The sequence below is a fragment of the Grosmannia clavigera genome, assembly GCF_000143105.1.
Source record: "Grosmannia clavigera kw1407 unplaced genomic scaffold GCSC_82, whole genome shotgun sequence".
NCBI lineage: Eukaryota > Fungi > Ascomycota > Sordariomycetes > Ophiostomatales > Ophiostomataceae > Leptographium > Leptographium clavigerum.
The window spans coordinates 181,762-199,503 of NW_014040576.1; the positions used below are offsets into that span (position 1 = coordinate 181,762).

General features: G+C 56.3%; 5 protein-coding genes across 5 annotated transcripts; 1 reads left to right on the plus strand and 4 right to left on the minus strand.

Annotated features, from left to right (window-relative positions):
• Nucleotides 1-1,801: 1,801 nt before the first annotated feature.
• On the minus strand, nucleotides 1,802-3,079 carry CMQ_7808 (mitochondrial phosphate carrier protein; the record flags this gene model as incomplete). Its single annotated transcript, XM_014313448.1, has 3 exons — nucleotides 1,802-1,867; nucleotides 1,928-2,716; nucleotides 2,795-3,079. 3 exons carry the CDS (start codon nucleotides 3,077-3,079, stop codon nucleotides 1,802-1,804), a joined length of 1,140 nt encoding a protein of 379 aa, XP_014168923.1.
• A 1,029-nt stretch (nucleotides 3,080-4,108) lies between these two features.
• On the plus strand, nucleotides 4,109-4,672 carry CMQ_7977 (cystathionine beta-synthase; the record flags this gene model as incomplete). Its single annotated transcript, XM_014313617.1, has 2 exons — nucleotides 4,109-4,177; nucleotides 4,238-4,672. 2 exons carry the CDS (start codon nucleotides 4,109-4,111, stop codon nucleotides 4,670-4,672), a joined length of 504 nt encoding a protein of 167 aa, XP_014169092.1.
• A 384-nt stretch (nucleotides 4,673-5,056) lies between these two features.
• On the minus strand, nucleotides 5,057-5,800 carry CMQ_7798 (uncharacterized protein; the record flags this gene model as incomplete). The annotated part of the gene is made up of 2 exons (XM_014313438.1): nucleotides 5,057-5,647; nucleotides 5,747-5,800. The coding sequence occupies 2 exons, from the start codon at nucleotides 5,798-5,800 to the stop codon at nucleotides 5,057-5,059; spliced, it is 645 nt and encodes a 214-aa protein (XP_014168913.1).
• A 607-nt stretch (nucleotides 5,801-6,407) lies between these two features.
• Nucleotides 6,408-7,655, minus strand: CMQ_7882 (NAD dependent epimerase dehydratase family protein; the record flags this gene model as incomplete). Its single annotated transcript, XM_014313522.1, has 3 exons — nucleotides 6,408-7,041; nucleotides 7,098-7,398; nucleotides 7,454-7,655. 3 exons carry the CDS (start codon nucleotides 7,653-7,655, stop codon nucleotides 6,408-6,410), a joined length of 1,137 nt encoding a protein of 378 aa, XP_014168997.1.
• A 2,899-nt stretch (nucleotides 7,656-10,554) lies between these two features.
• Nucleotides 10,555-15,775, minus strand: CMQ_7926 (snf2 family helicase; the record flags this gene model as incomplete). Its single annotated transcript, XM_014313566.1, has 4 exons — nucleotides 10,555-10,937; nucleotides 11,071-11,519; nucleotides 11,656-11,829; nucleotides 12,156-15,775. 4 exons carry the CDS (start codon nucleotides 15,773-15,775, stop codon nucleotides 10,555-10,557), a joined length of 4,626 nt encoding a protein of 1,541 aa, XP_014169041.1.
• Nucleotides 15,776-17,742: the final 1,967 nt, after the last annotated feature.

Below are 17,742 nucleotides of genomic sequence, written 5' to 3' on the forward strand. Positions count from 1 at the left end.
GCGGCAGTCTGGGAGAATGGGCGATTTGCGGCGTGTTGAGCAGACTGGGCGGAGCGCAAAGAAGCTTGCTGAACGACAGCCGTGCTTCGTTTGAAAAGTACTCGTACCTGTCTTACCCTCGTCAGCCAGACCGATGGAGGCTGCATGGGAAGCAACAATAGTGCAGCGCGGGAAATACATACGAAGGACATAGGAGAGATTAGATAAGCTTGAGTAACGGTCCTACGGAGCGAGTTGCTCCGGATGTCACATGGCCTTACCGCGTTGTGTGTGCGGCGGCTGGAGATTGTCTTCTGACGGTCAGCTACAACGGCTGATGCGAGAAAGATCAAGGACGCAGGAGATACGGGAGTACAGGCGGAAAGCCAGCACAAATACTATGGACTCCGTCGATACGTGCAATAGGCTGCAAGCATGCAGATGCAACGCTGACCCTTTAGGCAGGTATGGCAGGGTTGAGGTGTGTAAGAAGTCGCCAGCCCCCCCAAGATGATGCCCAGAACAGGACTCTGTAGCATCGCAGGCCGGAACGCAGGCACAGAGAGTTGGCGATGCGACTCTTCAGGCGCGCGCTGTGGAGCTAAGCAACGGCGCACGGAGATGGGCGATGCACCCTATCCGCCTTAGCCTGGCGGTTGGTGCGTGCCAACTGTAGCCTGGGCCGGAAAGCCTGGTCAGCAGAGGCTCAGGACGTCGCACAGAGGGCGGTCGTGCGCTCGTTCCTTCCCCCCCTTCGCAGAGGTCGTCCCATCTTTCCAGCAGCAGCGCACCCGATGCCACAGAGGCCCAAAGTGGAGACAGCTTCAGAGTCACGCAGTCCTTCTTCCCTCTGCTTCCGGCGTCCAGCAACACCGTGCCGTTGCCGTTCGCACTATACATAGTAACGTGGTTGGAGGAAAGCGGGCCCTTTAGCGAAGCTCAGGCGGTTGCTCGCCAATAAAACCCACTACGTCCATAGTCGTAATGCTCGTACTCCGTACAGTGGAGTACGGCGTCGACTGCGGACAAACTTGCTTCATCGTGCGTGAGAGCACGGAAAGCATGTCTGGTCGTTACCCCTCCTTCGTGCTCGCACGTCTCGTGTTCGATGCGACCGGTCCGCCCCATCCTTCGCATTTGGGTCCTGTGGCCTGTCTCTTCTCTCTCGACGAGCCGTCTTCCAGGCTACCGGCCCCGAGAAAAGGCCGCTGAAAGCACGCAAACGCTCTGCAGCCTGTGTTCTCGATCTCCTCCCACTCGCAGACCCCACCCATCCTCTCTCACCCACTCCTCTTGTATCTTACGACCCTGCTTCGCCGGCTGTCCGTCTGGTCCTAGCGCGGAAGCCAAACCAATGGGCTGGCAGACAGGGAACAAAGTGGGCAAGCCATGGACGGCGCGCGAAAAGCGAGGTGGAAAAAGACGGGAAGGAACGTAAAGGCGGGTGGAGAGGAGCAGGGAGACAAAATCAGGACGGGCAGCTTCTGATCCACGGCAGAGTGACGCAATCTGTCTGACCTTTCGAAGCCAGAACAGGGCAAAACGTAAGATTTTGGACGAACAGCCGCTGGCCTGTCAGACTGACGGCCTCGAGAGCAGCCGGCCGGATACGCACGGATGAGAATAAGCGGATAGGATGAATGGGTTCTCAAATTGGAAAGGCAAGCGTCATGTAAGATGCGACGTACAGCATTCGTACGACCCATACGACGCACCAAGCGGGACAGAGCGGGACAGAGCGGGACAATACGTCTTACTCTACTCAGTAAGTCTCCGGATATCTGACCAATACACGGAACAGAGTCTGGGGAAGAAATCCGTTCTACTCCTTTTTCGGTGGAGGAGCCCCGCCGGTGGTCGGGAAGCCCATGAAGATCTTGAAGTAGTCCTGGAAGAGTTAGGGGAGGAAATCGGGAGAGTGCTCCGTAAGAGAGGATGCCAGGCTTACATAAATCATCCATTGCAGACCGGTCAGGGTGCCGATCATGACGATGCGCACCGGCAGGCCGTTCCAGAGACCACGGAAGCCAATGTCGGCGTGAATACGCGAGACGGCCAGGCCGAAGCCCTCACCGGGTTTGCGCGACGCGTTGAGCTTGCTGACCATCACATCGGCCGGATGCGACACGATGGCACAAAGGATGCCGGCCAGGTAGCCGCCGCCGAACGAGACGCCCGTCTGGGCAGCCTTGCTGTAGTCGCTCTTCTGGCCGGGCAGCCGTGCGTAGATCATCTCGACGATCGTCTCGAACGAGGCGAATTTCATCATCGTGTACGGGATCTGACGGCCCCAGAGCGGGTACAGGCCTTTGTACAGCCCGGCCACGCCCTCGGCTGCCGTGATCTGCCGCAGCCCGTCGAGCGTGCCGCGATACGGCGACTTCAGGCTGCCCTGCATGCGCACCTTGACGGCCTCAAACGGGCACAGCGCAATGTCGGCCAGAAACTCGGCCGACGCCGATGCTGCCAGATACACGCTCGTCTTGTAGCGATGGGCTCGCTCGGGCCCGACCACGTCCGAGTACGACTTTTTGAAGTACTCGTACCAGCCGTACTTGAAGGCTCCCTGTACCGAGTAGCCGAACAGGGTTGGGCTCCAGCCCGTGAAGATGCCACGCACGCCCTCTGCCCGGTAGATGTGGCCCCATGCCTGCACGTTGCTCCGGTACAGGCTCGCGTCCACTTGCCGCCGCGTCTTGACCAGGTCGAGCGGCGTGACAGCCGTGTGCGTGAGGCCCTAGACCGCGAATGCCGACACGGTCGATGCTGTCAGTGGGGAGAGGCCGGCCTGTACTATGCACAACAGAATACTCACACATGCCAGCAGGCCGCCAAACGTGCAGGCTGCATAGTACGAGCCCGAGTACAGTTCGATGCCGCCCGACTTGGCCTTGGCTGCCGCCGTTGCCTTTTCAAACTCCTTGGTTGCCTCGGCGCTTAGCTTCTGCACTTTGTCCTTACCGTCGTCGACAATCGAGTAGGCCACGCACAGCTCCGGTCGGATTGCGAGCCGATGGCCGTCGACATCGCGGGCCTTGAGTGGATGAGCCCCAAAGCTCTTGTTGAGAGCATCCTCCCGGGGGTAAAGCGAGGGGGACATGGCGCATGCCAATGTCAAGTGCTGTCGAGAAAGTGAAGCACGATCTAGGAGCGAAGCTGGTCAGTTTATAGATGTTCTGTTCTTCAGCGCACCATGCAAACGATTAAAGCCGCTGCTCACTGTCCGAGTTAGATGCAGATCCTATCTAGCTGCCAATAGTAGATGGTGAAGGCTCCAGTATGAACAGGCTGTGTAGATGAAAAGGGAGAGATAACGAGATGAGGGGCTCGGCAAACAAGAGAAGGTAAAGTACGGAGATTAGTTGTGCGGAGTAATACGTGCTCAGATTGTCATTTTAGGTAAGCAACTGACACGGGAAAGAGCACTCGTTATTACTGCTAGCAGATTTATAGGACGTTAACGAGATTCTCAGAGTTTGTAGTCATTCGTGTAGGCCATTGTCGCGAACGATAACGACATTTGACCAAGTCTCATTTGCGGAACGATTTACTGCAGCCTTGTTCGCATCATACTGCTGGTTACTCGTCTGTTGCTTATGCTCGCTTTGCAGTTGTCGCGGGGTTGGGATATCAGAGAGGAAGCTCCATGTTCTAAGCCATTCTTCATCCTATTGTTCCCATAATCGCAAACAGCTTGCATGCTCCTCCGTGAAATACAACAGAGAAGTTGGCGGCATGAAGAAGAATTGTACTGCAAGAGGCCTAAATCCCAACCTAGAAACCTAACCTCAGGCAAGAGATATTGCATCTTGACACCTGTCACGCGGTGGATCCTGAAAGTACGGGGGATAAGAGGATGTTAGTCGTGCCTTTCCAGACGAAAGCCTGTAAGCAGAAACGATGGGCGAGCCAGGCGGCAAGTTGACGAAATGCATGTGATTGGCCCGTTCTTGCCTGCTCGTATTCTTTAAAAAAAATCAAACGTCATAATCGACACAAGGATTGTACGCTTGCGCCACATTATCCTGACCATCTTCACGAAGCTTCTTCCCACACAGAGACGACGAGTCCCGCGTCCCGATCCCGACGACGATCCCGACGACCTGCACATACACCAGAACCGACGGCCATGACGGACATTGCGACGTCGACAGACACCACGCCGTTTGTGTCCAAATGGGCTGACCGGTATCGAGGGGTATGACTGTTTCGTCTTTGCTTGCCTCCTTGTCGTCTCCAGCTGACCTCCCGCACACAGGCCACGGTCGAGGATCTCGAGCCGCCTGCGGCGCTGTCGCTGACGCCTGCCGACACCGTCGCTGAGGCGCTCGAGGCCGCCTTTGAGCGCGACTTCACGCACATGACCGTCGTCGACGGCTCGACCCGCGCGCTGCTGGGCTACGTGTCGCAGCCCCAGCTGCAGCGCCTGCTTGCGACCGGCCAGGTCGCACCCGCCGACACGCTCGGCAGCAGCGCCGCGCTGACACGGTTCGGCTTCCGCCGGCGCGGCCGCGCCTTTCGCGTCATCACGCTGCAGACCCCCCTCGAGCAGCTCGAGGCCTTTTTTGCCGGCGCCATGACCCGCGGCGAGCCCCAGTCGTTTGCCGTCGTCACTGACGAGCGCCGCCGCTTCGTCCTGGGCGTGGCCACGGCCGAAGACTTGCAGGAGTTTGTCAACCGGCGGCCAGCTTGAGGCGCGATGGCGAATGGAAAAATCGACAAAGTAGAATTACAGAAATACGGAAAGCGGGGATTCTCAGGACAGCAGGTCTGCTCAACACAACCGGCGTTTGGGTGCGCAAATACGAGACAGTGAGACGCGGTTCAGCATGGCATCAGATAGGAAAAGTCGCTGCTTCCTTCCAGTTTATATTACAGCTTCACATCCATCTGCCCTTGGTTTCTCAGAGAAGACCGACAGCAAGCTGGACAGAGATTCACAAGAATGGTACGGAGTACAAAACAAGGTCTTTCTGGCACAGCTCCTATGAGCGTCCAGGTCTGTTCCCTTTTACGCGTTCCCCCCCACACACACACACACGCGACATTTCTTTTCATTCCTGTGTCGTCCATACGACTAGTAGTTCAGGTCGGCATCCTCGTCGGCTTTCTTGTCCCGCTCTCCGACAAAGTCGTAGACCAGCTGGACGGCTATCCGCTTCGAGCCCTTGGTGACGACGATGTTGCGGACGTATCGCCGATTGCCGTCGCTGGCCGTCTTGATGCCCCAGACCTGGACGGCGACCCAGCCGCCGTTGGGGTCGGTGTTCTTGACGTAGCTGACGATCAGGTCGTCGCCAGCCGGCCAGCCCTGGCCGAGATACTCGTCGCCAAACTCCTTGACGACGGCGGCGGCAGCGTCGGGCCCGCGCACCCAGAGCGTGCGGCCCTCGACAGTGCCAAAAAACCAGTCGCTGTGGCTGCGTCGGCGGTTGTCCAGACAGCGCATCTCGGACGTGCCCTTGATGCCGCCCGTCAGCGTCTGGTCGATGTTGACGTGCGTCACCTTCTCGGTCGGGTCCGCGATCGGGTCCAGCGCCTCCGATGCCGGCGCTTCCATCTGCGTGATGTGCAGCGTCAGCGTCGCCGCGTTGATCGCCTTGCGCGTCAGGAACCCGATGCCCTGCAGCGCCAGCACCGGCTCAAACGGATCCGAGAGCGTCTTGTTCTGCAGCCGCGATCAGGTCAGCACGTGTCTCCAACCGGAGGCAGCCGACTGCCTCCACCATCAGCCACCCAAAGGGACGCAGAGAGGAGCAGGCCATACCATCTGCCACTTTCCATTCAGATTGTGGATCGACTTGCTGTCAGGAGCGGCCATCGTGACGGTTCGGCGGTGGAATCGGGATGCTTGGCGGGTCTGCTACAACGGTTGTTCAGACGTCGAAAAAGGGCGAAAACAGCTCGTGCAGATGTCCAGAAGGAGGAGAAGGGAGGTGACGCACTGTTAAGTAAAATCGTTCGACAACGCCTTGTTGGTCAGAGTACGAGGTAATTACCGAGGACTCCTCTTGCATGTGGTCTGTCTTTCATGTGCCAAACCAACCAAAGCTCCCTGAAGCACGGAAAGAAGCTAAGAAGCTCCGAGCTGCGCACTAAGCAATACCCCTCACTCTTTCCCAACCAACCTCTCTTGCCTGATTTGGATCGACAGCTTATAGTACGAGTCGTTCCAACCTGCATTGCAATGGACCGTTGTATCGTATGGTTACGCAAGATTTAAGCAATTACCGAGGATTCTGAGATGCAGAAAAGCAGTATAACAAAAAAAGATCAGCAAAAAAAGGAAAATGCAGGATATCTTAAAAGTACACCGCTCCGGTACATGCAACCGTGGCCCAGATGAAGACATTAAAAGCGTGTATGAGGAGAAGGGCAAGAAAGCTTCCCCGCTCCTCAAGTCCAAGCCCAGAGCAATTTCCAACGGGCTAAGGCCACCAGTTCATCTTCTTGTAGCTCTCAATCACCTCCTCCACCAGCTCCTCCGTGATCTCCGGCTTCGAGTACTTGAACCCGACGATACGCTCCAAGCGGCTTCCGTCCATGCTCAGGTCCGTGTCCTTGAGGAGCTCCTTTTCCATAAATGGCGTAAGGGGGCCCGGCCGCGTGATGCCTGCGTCCGTGAGAAGGTCGGCCCACGGCCCCAGAAGCTCGTCGTTGACGTCCTCGACCACGCTGTCCATGTTAAGCCGCGCAAACGTGCTGATTATCTGGCCCTGGAAGCCCGTCTTGATCCCGAAGATCTTGCCGATGAGCACCGCCATTGTGCCCTGTGTCGTCGCGCCCTTATCGACAACGTTGAACAGGGGCACCGTGCTGCCCGTGGCCTTGGCGTCCCAGCTCTCGCGACCGCCCTTCTCGGCATACCAAGTGGTGACATCCCAGAGCGAGCGGGTCACGTCGTCGATGTGCACGGTGTTAGTGCGCAGGTCCTTGGTCCACAGCCACTTCATCTCTTCTTCGAGGGCCTGGTAGACACGAGCCATACACAGAGCCGTCGCCACCCACTGTGACGCATACGGTCCGTATACGTGGGCGAGGCGGATGATGATGAGATTGAGCCTGGAAGAGGAAACAGGTAAGCAAACGCCCGTCTGGCCCAATGGAGGGAAGCGTACCCTTCGATCTTGGCCAGCTCCTCTTCGGCCTCCAGCTTGAAAACAGCGATGCGACTCCAAGGCTTGAGCTTGTCGGTCTCCTCGCTGGTCTTGGAGTCGGGCTTGTACACCATGCCAGTGCTCATCTCGACAAAGGCCTTGACGCCGCGCTTGGCCGCCTCGCGGCCGACTGCTAGCGACAGGCCCAGCGATCGTAGCCGATACACCTCGTCGTCCTGTGAGTAGCGTGTCTCGCCGCCGCAGTTGAAAACGTAATCCCATTGCTTGCCGTCGGCCCGGTCAAAGATGCGGCCCATGGATTCTAAAGGCGCCGTTAGTCCCTGTGTCCGTCGCCGTCGGAGGGGAGAGAAACCCACGCTCTCTGCAGGCATCGGCTTGCACAAAGTTGGCCGGCGAGCAAGCCTCTTCGAACTCGGGGGCCAGCCATGCCAATTGCGGGAGGACCTTGTCGACAATGCGAATGTCCGAGGCCAACTTGTTGTCGTGAATATATCGGGCGAGAAAGCGGCCAATGTAGCCCAGGCCCCCAATCAGGAGGACGGTTGGTTTCTCAGCCATGGCTGGAAGGTTGTAGACTGCGGGAAAAGGGGTGCCGACAGCTGCCTGTGCCCCCTGTGACCCCTATAAATCCAGTTGACTGCTGGGACTATCCTGTGCGCGGCCCCCGGATTTGTGGGCGGATTCTGTTCGCTGCGCCGACGGTTCAGCAAAACTTCCAGGTCAATGGAGGGGTTTCCAGTTGATATGAGCTCCGGGTTGGCGGGGGATTGAACGCGTCGTCGGGTGCTGTTCGCTCCGTGGCCGATCGATCCTCCAGACGATCCGTGTGTCTTGACGCCGTTGGTGGTGGAGGGGTAACACACTGAAAGATTTTAATATCAGGGGCGGCTAGGCTAAGGTGGATGGAGGAGCGTATTTGAAGGAAAGACGAGTTTTTCCCTGCTCCGAGATGTCGATCGGCAGAATTGGCGGCAGAAATTGGCTGGCTTTCGGCACGTTCGGGGCAGCAGGGAGGAGAAGAAGGAGGAAGAGAGGCAACAGAGAAAGGAGAGAATATGAAGGAGGGCGGAGTGGGAGAGAGGACAGGAAAAAGGGCAAGAGCGCCGGGGCATCCAAGAACAGCAAGTGCGAAATGGGCTAGTTTTGAGGTAAAAATAAGGGTTGGCACAAAAATCAGAGTGAAAGGGGGGGGTTGCATGCGAGAGAGGCAGCGGCGGTTCGCCCAGCCGTTTTGACGCTTGGTGGCCGGGTGCAACCGTTGAAGAGGGGGGGAGGAGGTTTAGCAGGCCACGGACAAGGACCCAGGAACGAGAAGACAGGTGTGCGCCTGCGAGCAGGAGAAACGGGCGGTACAGACCCCGTAAATTAGGCCAGAATAATAAGGGTTAAGACTAGTATCCGGAAGGCAGTCTGTACTATGTAAGATAGTTGCAAGATGTTATCATAAAATACTCCGTGCACATAAGCCATGTGGGACCGGTTCATGCAAATCTCCCAGGAGGAAGGAGCCCCCAAAGGTTTCACCCAGCTGTGTCAGGTCGGGCTACACGGCAATTGTCGACTGGCCTGCTCCTTCCCGATTTCCGACTTCTCTCCGTGCATCCTGACAGGTGGTGTGGTCTGGACGGCGGTGTGCATAGCCGGCTTGTCTCTCTCTCTCTCTTTCGCTCCTGCCTGCCCTTTGCGCGCGCGCCTTGCTCCTTTTTGCCCTTCCCCACTACGAGACAGGACAGTTTGGCATTCCGGTAGCGAGAAGCGTGTATTAGTGTCGTTAGCGGCCGATGCTAGGCAAAGGCGGCCGAGCAGACAGTCTTTCAGCGCCCCCTATCCCTAATCCCCCTATCCCCCTATCGGCGATTTCCTGCTGTGAGACGTCTGGGCCTCAGGCACCACTACCACCACGGCAAAGGAGAATTTAATCCTTCGTCATACACAGTCGATGCTGTCCGCCTTGGGGGCGGGAACCTCGTTGCTGTCTGTGGCCCCCTGTCCCATCCGCCGGACGGTGACATGAACAGGTGGACAGTGGGCAGACTGCGTCCTTCTTTGTGCATATTTCTCTGTAGCGAAGTCGCAGTGCATCCCAGGCATCCCAGGCCTAAATGGGGGGCTGAAAGACACACATTCTGGCAAAAGGTGATATCTCCGCCTTTTGCCGCCGTCATCGCACAACGGACCGCCCCTTTTCTTCCCTCTGCACCTTTGCTTTTTATCTTCGGCCGGTCTTGGCTCATGTCTCAATCTTATTGATTACATCCTCCTTCTAGAATGCTTCCGTACATGACCCGTCATCTGCATGTTCCGTACGGAGTACCAAGTCGTCAATATTGCACGCTGCCCGTCTCCACCGCATGGATGGCCTGGCAAACCCAACGGCTGCTCGTCCAATTGGCCGTCTCTCTTTGCTACCACATACTATGTACTCCGTACTCCGTAAGTATGTATGCGTCGCCTTCTGGCTTTGCTTTTTCCGCTGGCCGATCTCGATGTGAAAAGTCTGAAATTGGTACGTCAAATCGTTTTCCAGCCAAGGAAGGCCCCATTCTTTTGCCACCCGTTTGATTGCTTTTCGTAACAGGGGGCCGCTGTCGTCTTGAAGAGCTTCAGAAAGTCTGTGTGTTTGCGCATGCATTGCTGCACACATTGCTGCATGGATCTTTCCTGGTACCACGGAACCCATGTGTTGTTCCAATTTCAGCTCTGCATGCCGAGGGTACCGTACATACATAGTAGTAAGGCGTACGGAGTACGGAGTAAGGTGTATGGAGTATTGATCTGACAAGCAGAATTATGACGCATCATCTGTTCGACTACACGAAGAAGCTCGTATACGCTTATGCCTCTTTCAGTCGGGCTGAAAAATATTGGAACCGGCCGGCAAGAGGACAAAGCTGGTTTGGCTGCCGGCACTTGCCCTCCCGAAGGGGAAAGCCGACCCGCCCAACAGCCGGTGCTTGAGCTACACGTCTCACTAACACATTGCCTTTCCCGGCGACCCCGAGCCTGTCTCTCATTCCCGATGCGCGAGTATCGACGTCCAGACGCCCAGTCGACCTTAGAGGCCGGCCGTGGGAGGTTGGGCCATCACTCAGAGTCTGGCAGGAACAGGTCCCGAAAGACTGCCTGCCGGGTGCCCAATAAAAGAATAACGGGAAGGCAAAGACAACACGAGCAGAGATAAGACGTTGCGTATGCAAGTCATCCCCCCATCTCGTGTTGTACTGCCGAAGAAGACCAGGCAGGACTCCCTGCATCCAGCCCTCTTATTTTCTTCTGCTTTACAGCTCTAATTTCCGTCCTTGGGATTTTGTCCTGCGTGTCACGGACACGACCACCGGCTCTTATTGTAACGTGATACGGAATACCAGAACAAGCACGCGCGAGATGGATGGTATGAGAGAGACAGAGGGCAACATCATGATTTCCACCCATCCACATTGATTCCCCTCGCCTCCTACTACTGCCTGCTCCCTCGCACGCCGCTGATGACCTCCCGCTGGGTCTCCCGATCCCGTTGGCCCTCGGATAGGCTGCCGACGCTGCGCAGGTCGCCGACAACGTCCTTGGCCTTGCCAAAGTACACCTCCTGCAGCTGGTTGCGCATCTTGCTCTCCATGTCCTCGACCAGCCGGCCGATGTTGGCAATGTGGCTGGTGTCGCCCGTCACCGGCAGGTCCTGCTCCACCTGCCGCGTCATGTTGCCGCTGAGGTCAAGGCCATCCGTCTCGAGCGAGAGGATCACCGTCGACGTCAGCCGGTAGTTGGTCGTGCGGCCGCGGTCGATTGCCTCGAAGACGTGGATCGAGTCCCAGACGCCGGACGAGGCCGAAGGAGTGCTGGCTAGGAGGAGTTAGAGGAGAGTGGGAGGAGGGAGGGAAAGGAAGAGAAAAGAGGAAAGAGGAAATAGAAAGAGAGAGAAAGAGAAAAGGTAAAGGGAGAAAACAGAAAGAAGAAAAGAAGAAAAAAAACACACCCTTCTTCATCAGGACAACGCCGGCGAACCCGTCGTCCAGGTTCCAAAAGTACACGCTCGACACGCCGCCCTCGTAGTAGAGATCCCGATACACGTCAAAGGCCTCGTTGGCCTGGATCTCCATCTTGCGGACGCGCTCGCCCGGCACGGCGCTCTCGCCGGCACCTTCGCTGGCCCCGCCGGTGCTGACACCGCCGAGGCCCGGCCGGCCCTCGGCGTCTGGACCGTCCAGCGGCGGGTCAAACTTGTTCGACCACGGCGAGCGGTACGAGTCGCCGTCACGGTTGTAGTCACACAGCAGGTAGTCGCGCCCCGTCTGCTTGCAGCGCCGAACGGTCAGCGGCTGGTCCACCGACGAGAGCAGGTCCTCGGTCAGGTCGGGCGCCAGGTGCAGGATGCTGTTCAGGTGTTCGGCCGTCTGTTTCGGATTGAGCCGACGCAGGAGGTCTCTGCAGCCGCCATCCGGCCGGTTAGCTGGCTGACGAGAGCAGGAGGCGGTCAGAGGAAAGAGAAAAGAGGACAGAGGGCAGAGGAAGCGAGAACGTGAGGACTTGCTCGCTGCACCGGAAAAGGCACAACACCTACAGCGCGGAATCAAAGGGGTCAGCAGTCATCGTGTCGTCGAACTGTGGCTGGTCGTCGTCGTCGTCCCGGTCGTCCTGTCGTCGGTTGTCTTGCGTAGAGGAGGGGCTTGAAACCAGATCAGGATTACCTAACCGAAGCTCTGCTGCCCGATTTCGCGGGGCAGCCCCCTGGCCCCTGGATCCGTTAGCACGTGAGTACGCGAAACCGCCCTGTACTCCGTACATATTATTATTACGGGGTACTCCGTATACTCCGTAAAATCGTCTTAAATGCATCCTAGGTACTCCGTACTCCGTATTTTGTTCTTCATTCACATGAGCTTTCCTTTCTGTCAAGTACAACGGCTACAATACTTCATCCCGTACTCTTTCCACCCTGTACAGTGAAAAGACAAACACAAGTACAAGAACCCCACCAGAAGCCTGAGAGTGCCTCTATATGTCGTCGCAATAATGCAAATGCCAAGTCTATGCACATCCCCGTTTTTTTTTGCCCCCTACTCGTCCCCGTCATCGCTTTTGGGCGGCGTCGCCCCGTCCTTTGCCAGCAGCATCTTGCGCACGTCCTCCTCCACTGCCTTGGCTATCTTGTCGCCGTCCATCAGGTCGACGGCCGGCGGCAGGCTGCTCGTGCTGCTCGCCGTCACTCGTTCGGCCAGCTCCAGCTTTGTCTGACACGCCTTGTACACCAGCTCCTCGATGGTGCCGCGTGTCACCAGCTTGATCACCTCCACGTCGCGCGTCTGCCCCAGCCGGTGCGCCCGGTTCTCCGCCTGCACGTCGTCCTGTGGGTTGTCGCTCTGGTCGAAGATGATCACCTTGTTGGCCGCCGTCAGATTGATGCCTGTGCCTCCAGATCCCGTCGTCAGCAGGAAGACCGGGATGTCGGCATTGCCGTTGAACTCGTCGATAATAGCCTGTCGTTCCTCCACCCGCGTGGCGCCCTCGAGCGAGACGTAGTCCAGGCCCGACGTCGTCATGCACTCCCGCAGAATGTTAAGCACGCGCGCAAACCGCGTGAACACGAGCGCTCGGTCGCCGTTCTTCTGGAACTTTTGCACCAGCCGCAGCAGCTCCTGCACCTTGCCGCTCTGCAGGAACAGGTCGTCGGGAAAGTCAAACTTGCGGATGCACCGGTAGTCGCGGCACCACGTGTGCAGCTCAAAGTCCGAGCAGTCCCGCAGCTCGCTGATGAGGTGTTTCAAGTCTGGCTGTCGCAGCTCCGATTGCGGCACCTCGGCCATCAAAATCCGGGCCATCTTCTCGACCGTCTTGTCGTCAAAGTACCGCCGGAAGAGCTGGGCGTGGATAGCCGACTTCCGCAGCTGCACCCACACATTGTTCTGGTCATTTGTCAGGCCCGTCACGGCTGACCGGGTCTTGGTCGGGGGCGCCTGCTTCTGCGAGCCCTTGTTCTTCCCCTCCCTGAACTGCCGCTCGTACGCCTCGTAGATCGGCTTCTGTGTCGCGTCCAGGTCGCAGTACACCACCCGCGTCGTCTTGGACGGCATGCTCGAGAGCACCTGCTCCTTGCGCCGCTGCAGAATAAACGGCTCCAGAATGCTGCGGGCACGCCTCACTCGGTCGCTGAAGAGCAGGGCACCGTTGCTGACGTCCTGCAGCGTAAATCGCTGGCTGAAGAGCGCGCCCAGCTTCTCCAGGTGGCGCTCAAACAGCGTCGGCTGGATGAAGTTGAGCAGATTGATCATCTCCATCAGGTTGTTCTGCACCGGCGTGCCCGTCAGGATGAGCCGCCAGTTCGCATCGATGCGTTTCAGCGACTTGTACAGAGCCGTGTTGGCGTTCTTCATCTTGTGGCCTTCGTCGAAAATCGCCGCGTTCGGTGCTATTCTCCGCATCGCATCGAGGTCCTGCTTCCCTGAGAGCTGCGAGTAGGACGTCAGGACAACGTGGTGCTTAGCACGGTTCTCCTGGATCTTGTAGAAGATCTGCTCCCGCTCTGCCACACTCCCGCTGTATGTGGTCACGCGGATGCGAGGGGCGAACTTCTTGAACTCGGCCTTCCAGTTCGCCAACGTCGAGGGCGGCACGACCACCAGGTTGGGCCATGGCCGCGCCTCGTCGTCGTCGCGGCCACCACCTGCGGTATAGGATCCGATTACTTGGCTGAGGAACGAGATCACCTGGCAGGTCTTGCCCAGACCCATGTCGTCAGCAAGAATGCAGCCAAACTTGCGCTGGTACAGCTCCCATAGCCAGTTGAGCCCAAACAGCTGGTATCCCTTCATCGTGCAGTGTCCACGCATGAGAGCTGGCTCCTGCGGTATCGGAAGCGGCGCGTAGCCGACCTTGTCTGTCGCGATGCCGAGCTCACTGGACGGCGTCAGGGGCTCGCCGCTGCCTGGCTCTCGTGTCTTGCTGCTGCCCCGGAAATCGACATTCCAGTGGTGCAGCGTCGACCGGATCCGCAACCCCTTCTGCTCACACTGCGTCACAACCACATCAATGGCCTGCAGGGCAACCACGTACTCCTCTACCGCGTCAAAGATGTCCTCGCCGATGTTGGCGCTTGCCTTCTTGCCACGACCGCCGCTGCTGGCCGTGTTTCGCACGCGCGTGACTGACGCCCGCGAAAGAAATGGCCGATGAGACAAAATCGTTTCGGCTTTGCCCTTTGCCTTGGCACCAAGCATAGCCACCAGATCGTCCACCGTGCACGTATTAAAGTACTCCAACACCCGCTTTTCAATATTGAATGTCGCGTTGTCGTCGTCCATGCTGTCCTCGTCGTCAATCTCAATCACATCGTCGTCGCCGTCTCCATAATCGCTGGTCATAGCAGGGGGTGAGCTGCTGCTCTCGTCTTCTTCTTCATCTTCTTCGCCCTCGCTCTCGCTCTCGTCCATATCATCATCGCCAGTCAAATCCACCAGCCGGGTCCTCTCCTGGGCAGCGCCGTCTGGCTGGGATGAGTAGTTTTGCGTTTTCCGGCCTTGGACTAATCTCCGTCTCTTCGGCCGTGGACTCGGACTCAGCGTTCGCTTCTTCGGCGACTGTTGTGAAGATGCTGGAGACGAGTTTGGCGAGCTGGCAACTCCAACCGGATTCTTCGATCCTTTTGGCTGATAAGCAAAAGACCGGATCGTATCCGTAACTTTGCTCTGCTGGACCGGCGAAGAAGACTGGGCGAGGCGTTTGTAGAACAGATCTTTGGAGGCTTCGTCCAAACTGTAGTCGTGCTTGATAAGAGCAGCCCGACAAGCGTCGGTGGTAACACTGTTATATCCCTTGTGCCGGAGCTGACCTTGCAGTTTGATGATCAGGTGGGACATTTTTCTTTCGTTGGGCGTCTTCACATTGTTCGCGGTGGTTGCGGTCGCCGTCTTGCTCGTGCTAGATGTCGTCAGCGGTGCAGCCGCTGCACGCGGTTTCGCGGCAGACGGAGGGGGTTGCCGCCGGAAGGACGACGGCCGGATGTCGCCCCGAGAAAGTATGCTAGTATCCCCATCGTCGGAGCTGTCATCAACACGAACGATGTTGTCTAGGTCGTCGTCGTCGTCTGTCTTTCCACCGTTTGCCGAGGCACGCTCACCCCCACGCTGTCGTGGCACAGGGCGCGGCTTCGGGGCTTGAGCAGGTGATCGAAAAGCAGTACCCGCAGGTGCCATGAGCGATGCCAACCTACTTGGGACGGCAGAGGTAGAGGAAGAGCGGTTGGGAGACTGAAAGGGAGAAGAAGCCGGTACTTCGACGATAGAACGAACTGGGGATGACGAAAAGATAGCTACGGGATCATCAGCTTCGGCGGCGCTGCGCTTGAGGGTCTTGATGTTCTTGATAAGCTGTGTAGGCTGAGTTACAGCTTGTGTCGGCTGGGTAAAGTATGGTGAGTTGGCAAGTCCGCCCACACCGGAAAGCTCGTCTTCGTCTTCGTCCTCGTCCTCGTCTTCATCTTCCGCCTCCTCTTCAGAATCCTCGATATCATCGTCGTTCGCACTGCTTGCCTTTTTGTGAAGATGCACAGGCTGTGTAGGCCGGCCGACGCTGCTCTTAGCAAAGGAAGCCTTGGCCAGGGAGAAGGGGTTCCGTCGGTTCGAGAGAGATGCGTCTGTGACCAGCGAGCCAGGACGGGCCCTGCTCGGCATTGGCGACTTGTCCATGGTATTGTGGAGGCGTCTATTAGGAGAGGATGCTTCGGGCGCAGCTTCGTCTCGTAAAATGACGGCCGACGAGACCAAGACGGTGAGACCAAGACGGCAAAGGGCGGATGTATCTCGTACACAATTTTAGAATAGCATTTTGGGCAATGGACAAAAACGGGGGGCAAAAAAAGAATTAGAACAAGAACAAGAAAAAAACAGATCACAGCTGAAGGCCGGAAAGTTGAGCGATTGGGCAAAACGAGGCCGAAAATCTAGATTTCTCCTGTAGTGTTGTAGAGGCAATGGAGAGAAGGGGTGGGAGAAAAGGTGTCACCAGCAATTTTCGCGTTCACTTTAATTTTTTAAGGCGCGCCTTCCCATCTGCTATTCCCTTATCAAAACGGGGTGGCCTTGCGCGTTAGCAGTTGGCGGGGCTTTCAAAGGCGCCTGGCCACAGTCTAAAAAGTCCGCCGCCGCATCAAACACGCTATCACGTTCATGCGCGTGGCCCTTCGGATAATATGTAATCCGAAGGTTACGAACTCCCAAGGCCATGATAGGCTCGAAACACAGAGATAATACGTTTTGAAGCCATTTGACTCGGTACGGAGTACATGTACGAGTAATTTGACTTTCACTTATTAGCCAGCGCACGGAAGCCTACGTCGCATCATGGCACAACACTCTTCCGGACAAATTGCAGCGGCTGGTCATGTTCAAGTCATGTTACGTCGCTCCCTCGACGAATCTTGGCTCCACTTCTTTTAACTGACAGTCCTCGGGCCTAAACTGGATGAGCCGAAATATTGTGGCTTATTGTCGCAGTATACATGGTCTATGGCTTGGCGTCAGTACCCCAGCAGCATCGCCGTCTTCCGATCTTAAGGCAGTACGGGGTATAGAAAACGTATTACGCTTTAGCTGTCTTACCTTTACGTCGGTTATAAGACCCCCTATTAAAAGCCTATAGCTTGTCTAAAGCAGCCTTATATGGTAGTTCAGGCTACATATTTATTGCTCACCTTTACTGTACTAGACATAGGCAATCGTAAGATAGATAGAGATAGTATGTTACGTGCCGTGTTCGGAGTATTCCGTGATACGTCTTAGAGAAAGAAGACGAACACTAGCGGATTCAGCTCTTACAAGCGTTCTGAAGCCTGGCCATTGATATTGATAGATCAGACGAAGCTGTTGTAAAAGTGGGGAATGCCAGGCTAGACTAAATTTTTGCTTTACTCATGTTAGAAGTGTATGTGCGAACCGGATATATAATATGATTCCGCCTCTACTATACATTGTAATCCTTTGTATGGAAGGGCCTCGTACACTATTTGCTTAATCTCTCGCACCTGTGTTGTTTTAATAAGAAAAAGGCAATGCTCAACTCTCGTATCGTATCACTAGTTACAGCAAGAGCGCACATGGGACAAACCATCATTTGAAGATAGTTTACTATGCAGCTATTATTTAGCCCTCTAATCCATAGACGTCTACGAGATGTTCAGGACCTTCTCTAGGCGGAAGTTGAGTTTCTGCTCACGTAGAATAGGTTCTATCATGGGGTTGTTGGGATGATTATTGACTTGCTAAAAGTTGTATTTGGTCGACTCGCAAATTTGCTCCTACTTGTTGATCAACCCTGCCACTAGCAGGGACCAGCCGAGCTGTAATTTATTACAAATGTCAGTATTAGTAATGTTGTAGAAGACAATATGTGTGCATGGCTTCCGTTTTCGGTCAAAAACATTACACTGTTGTGATCCTGCTTTTTATAGCACCCGCACTTTTCATATCGTTAACGTACCGTATAGCTACTCGGCGCGTGTTAAGGCGGCGACCTGATAATGCTGTGATCATGTATAAAGTACATTGGCGCATTACGCTCGTGTTTACTGGTATGCTTTTACCTTCATAGCCATACGGACCTCGAAAGGCTCTCATTTAGTTTTCTGCTCACGCGACCTCTTTTGTGATTGAAACCT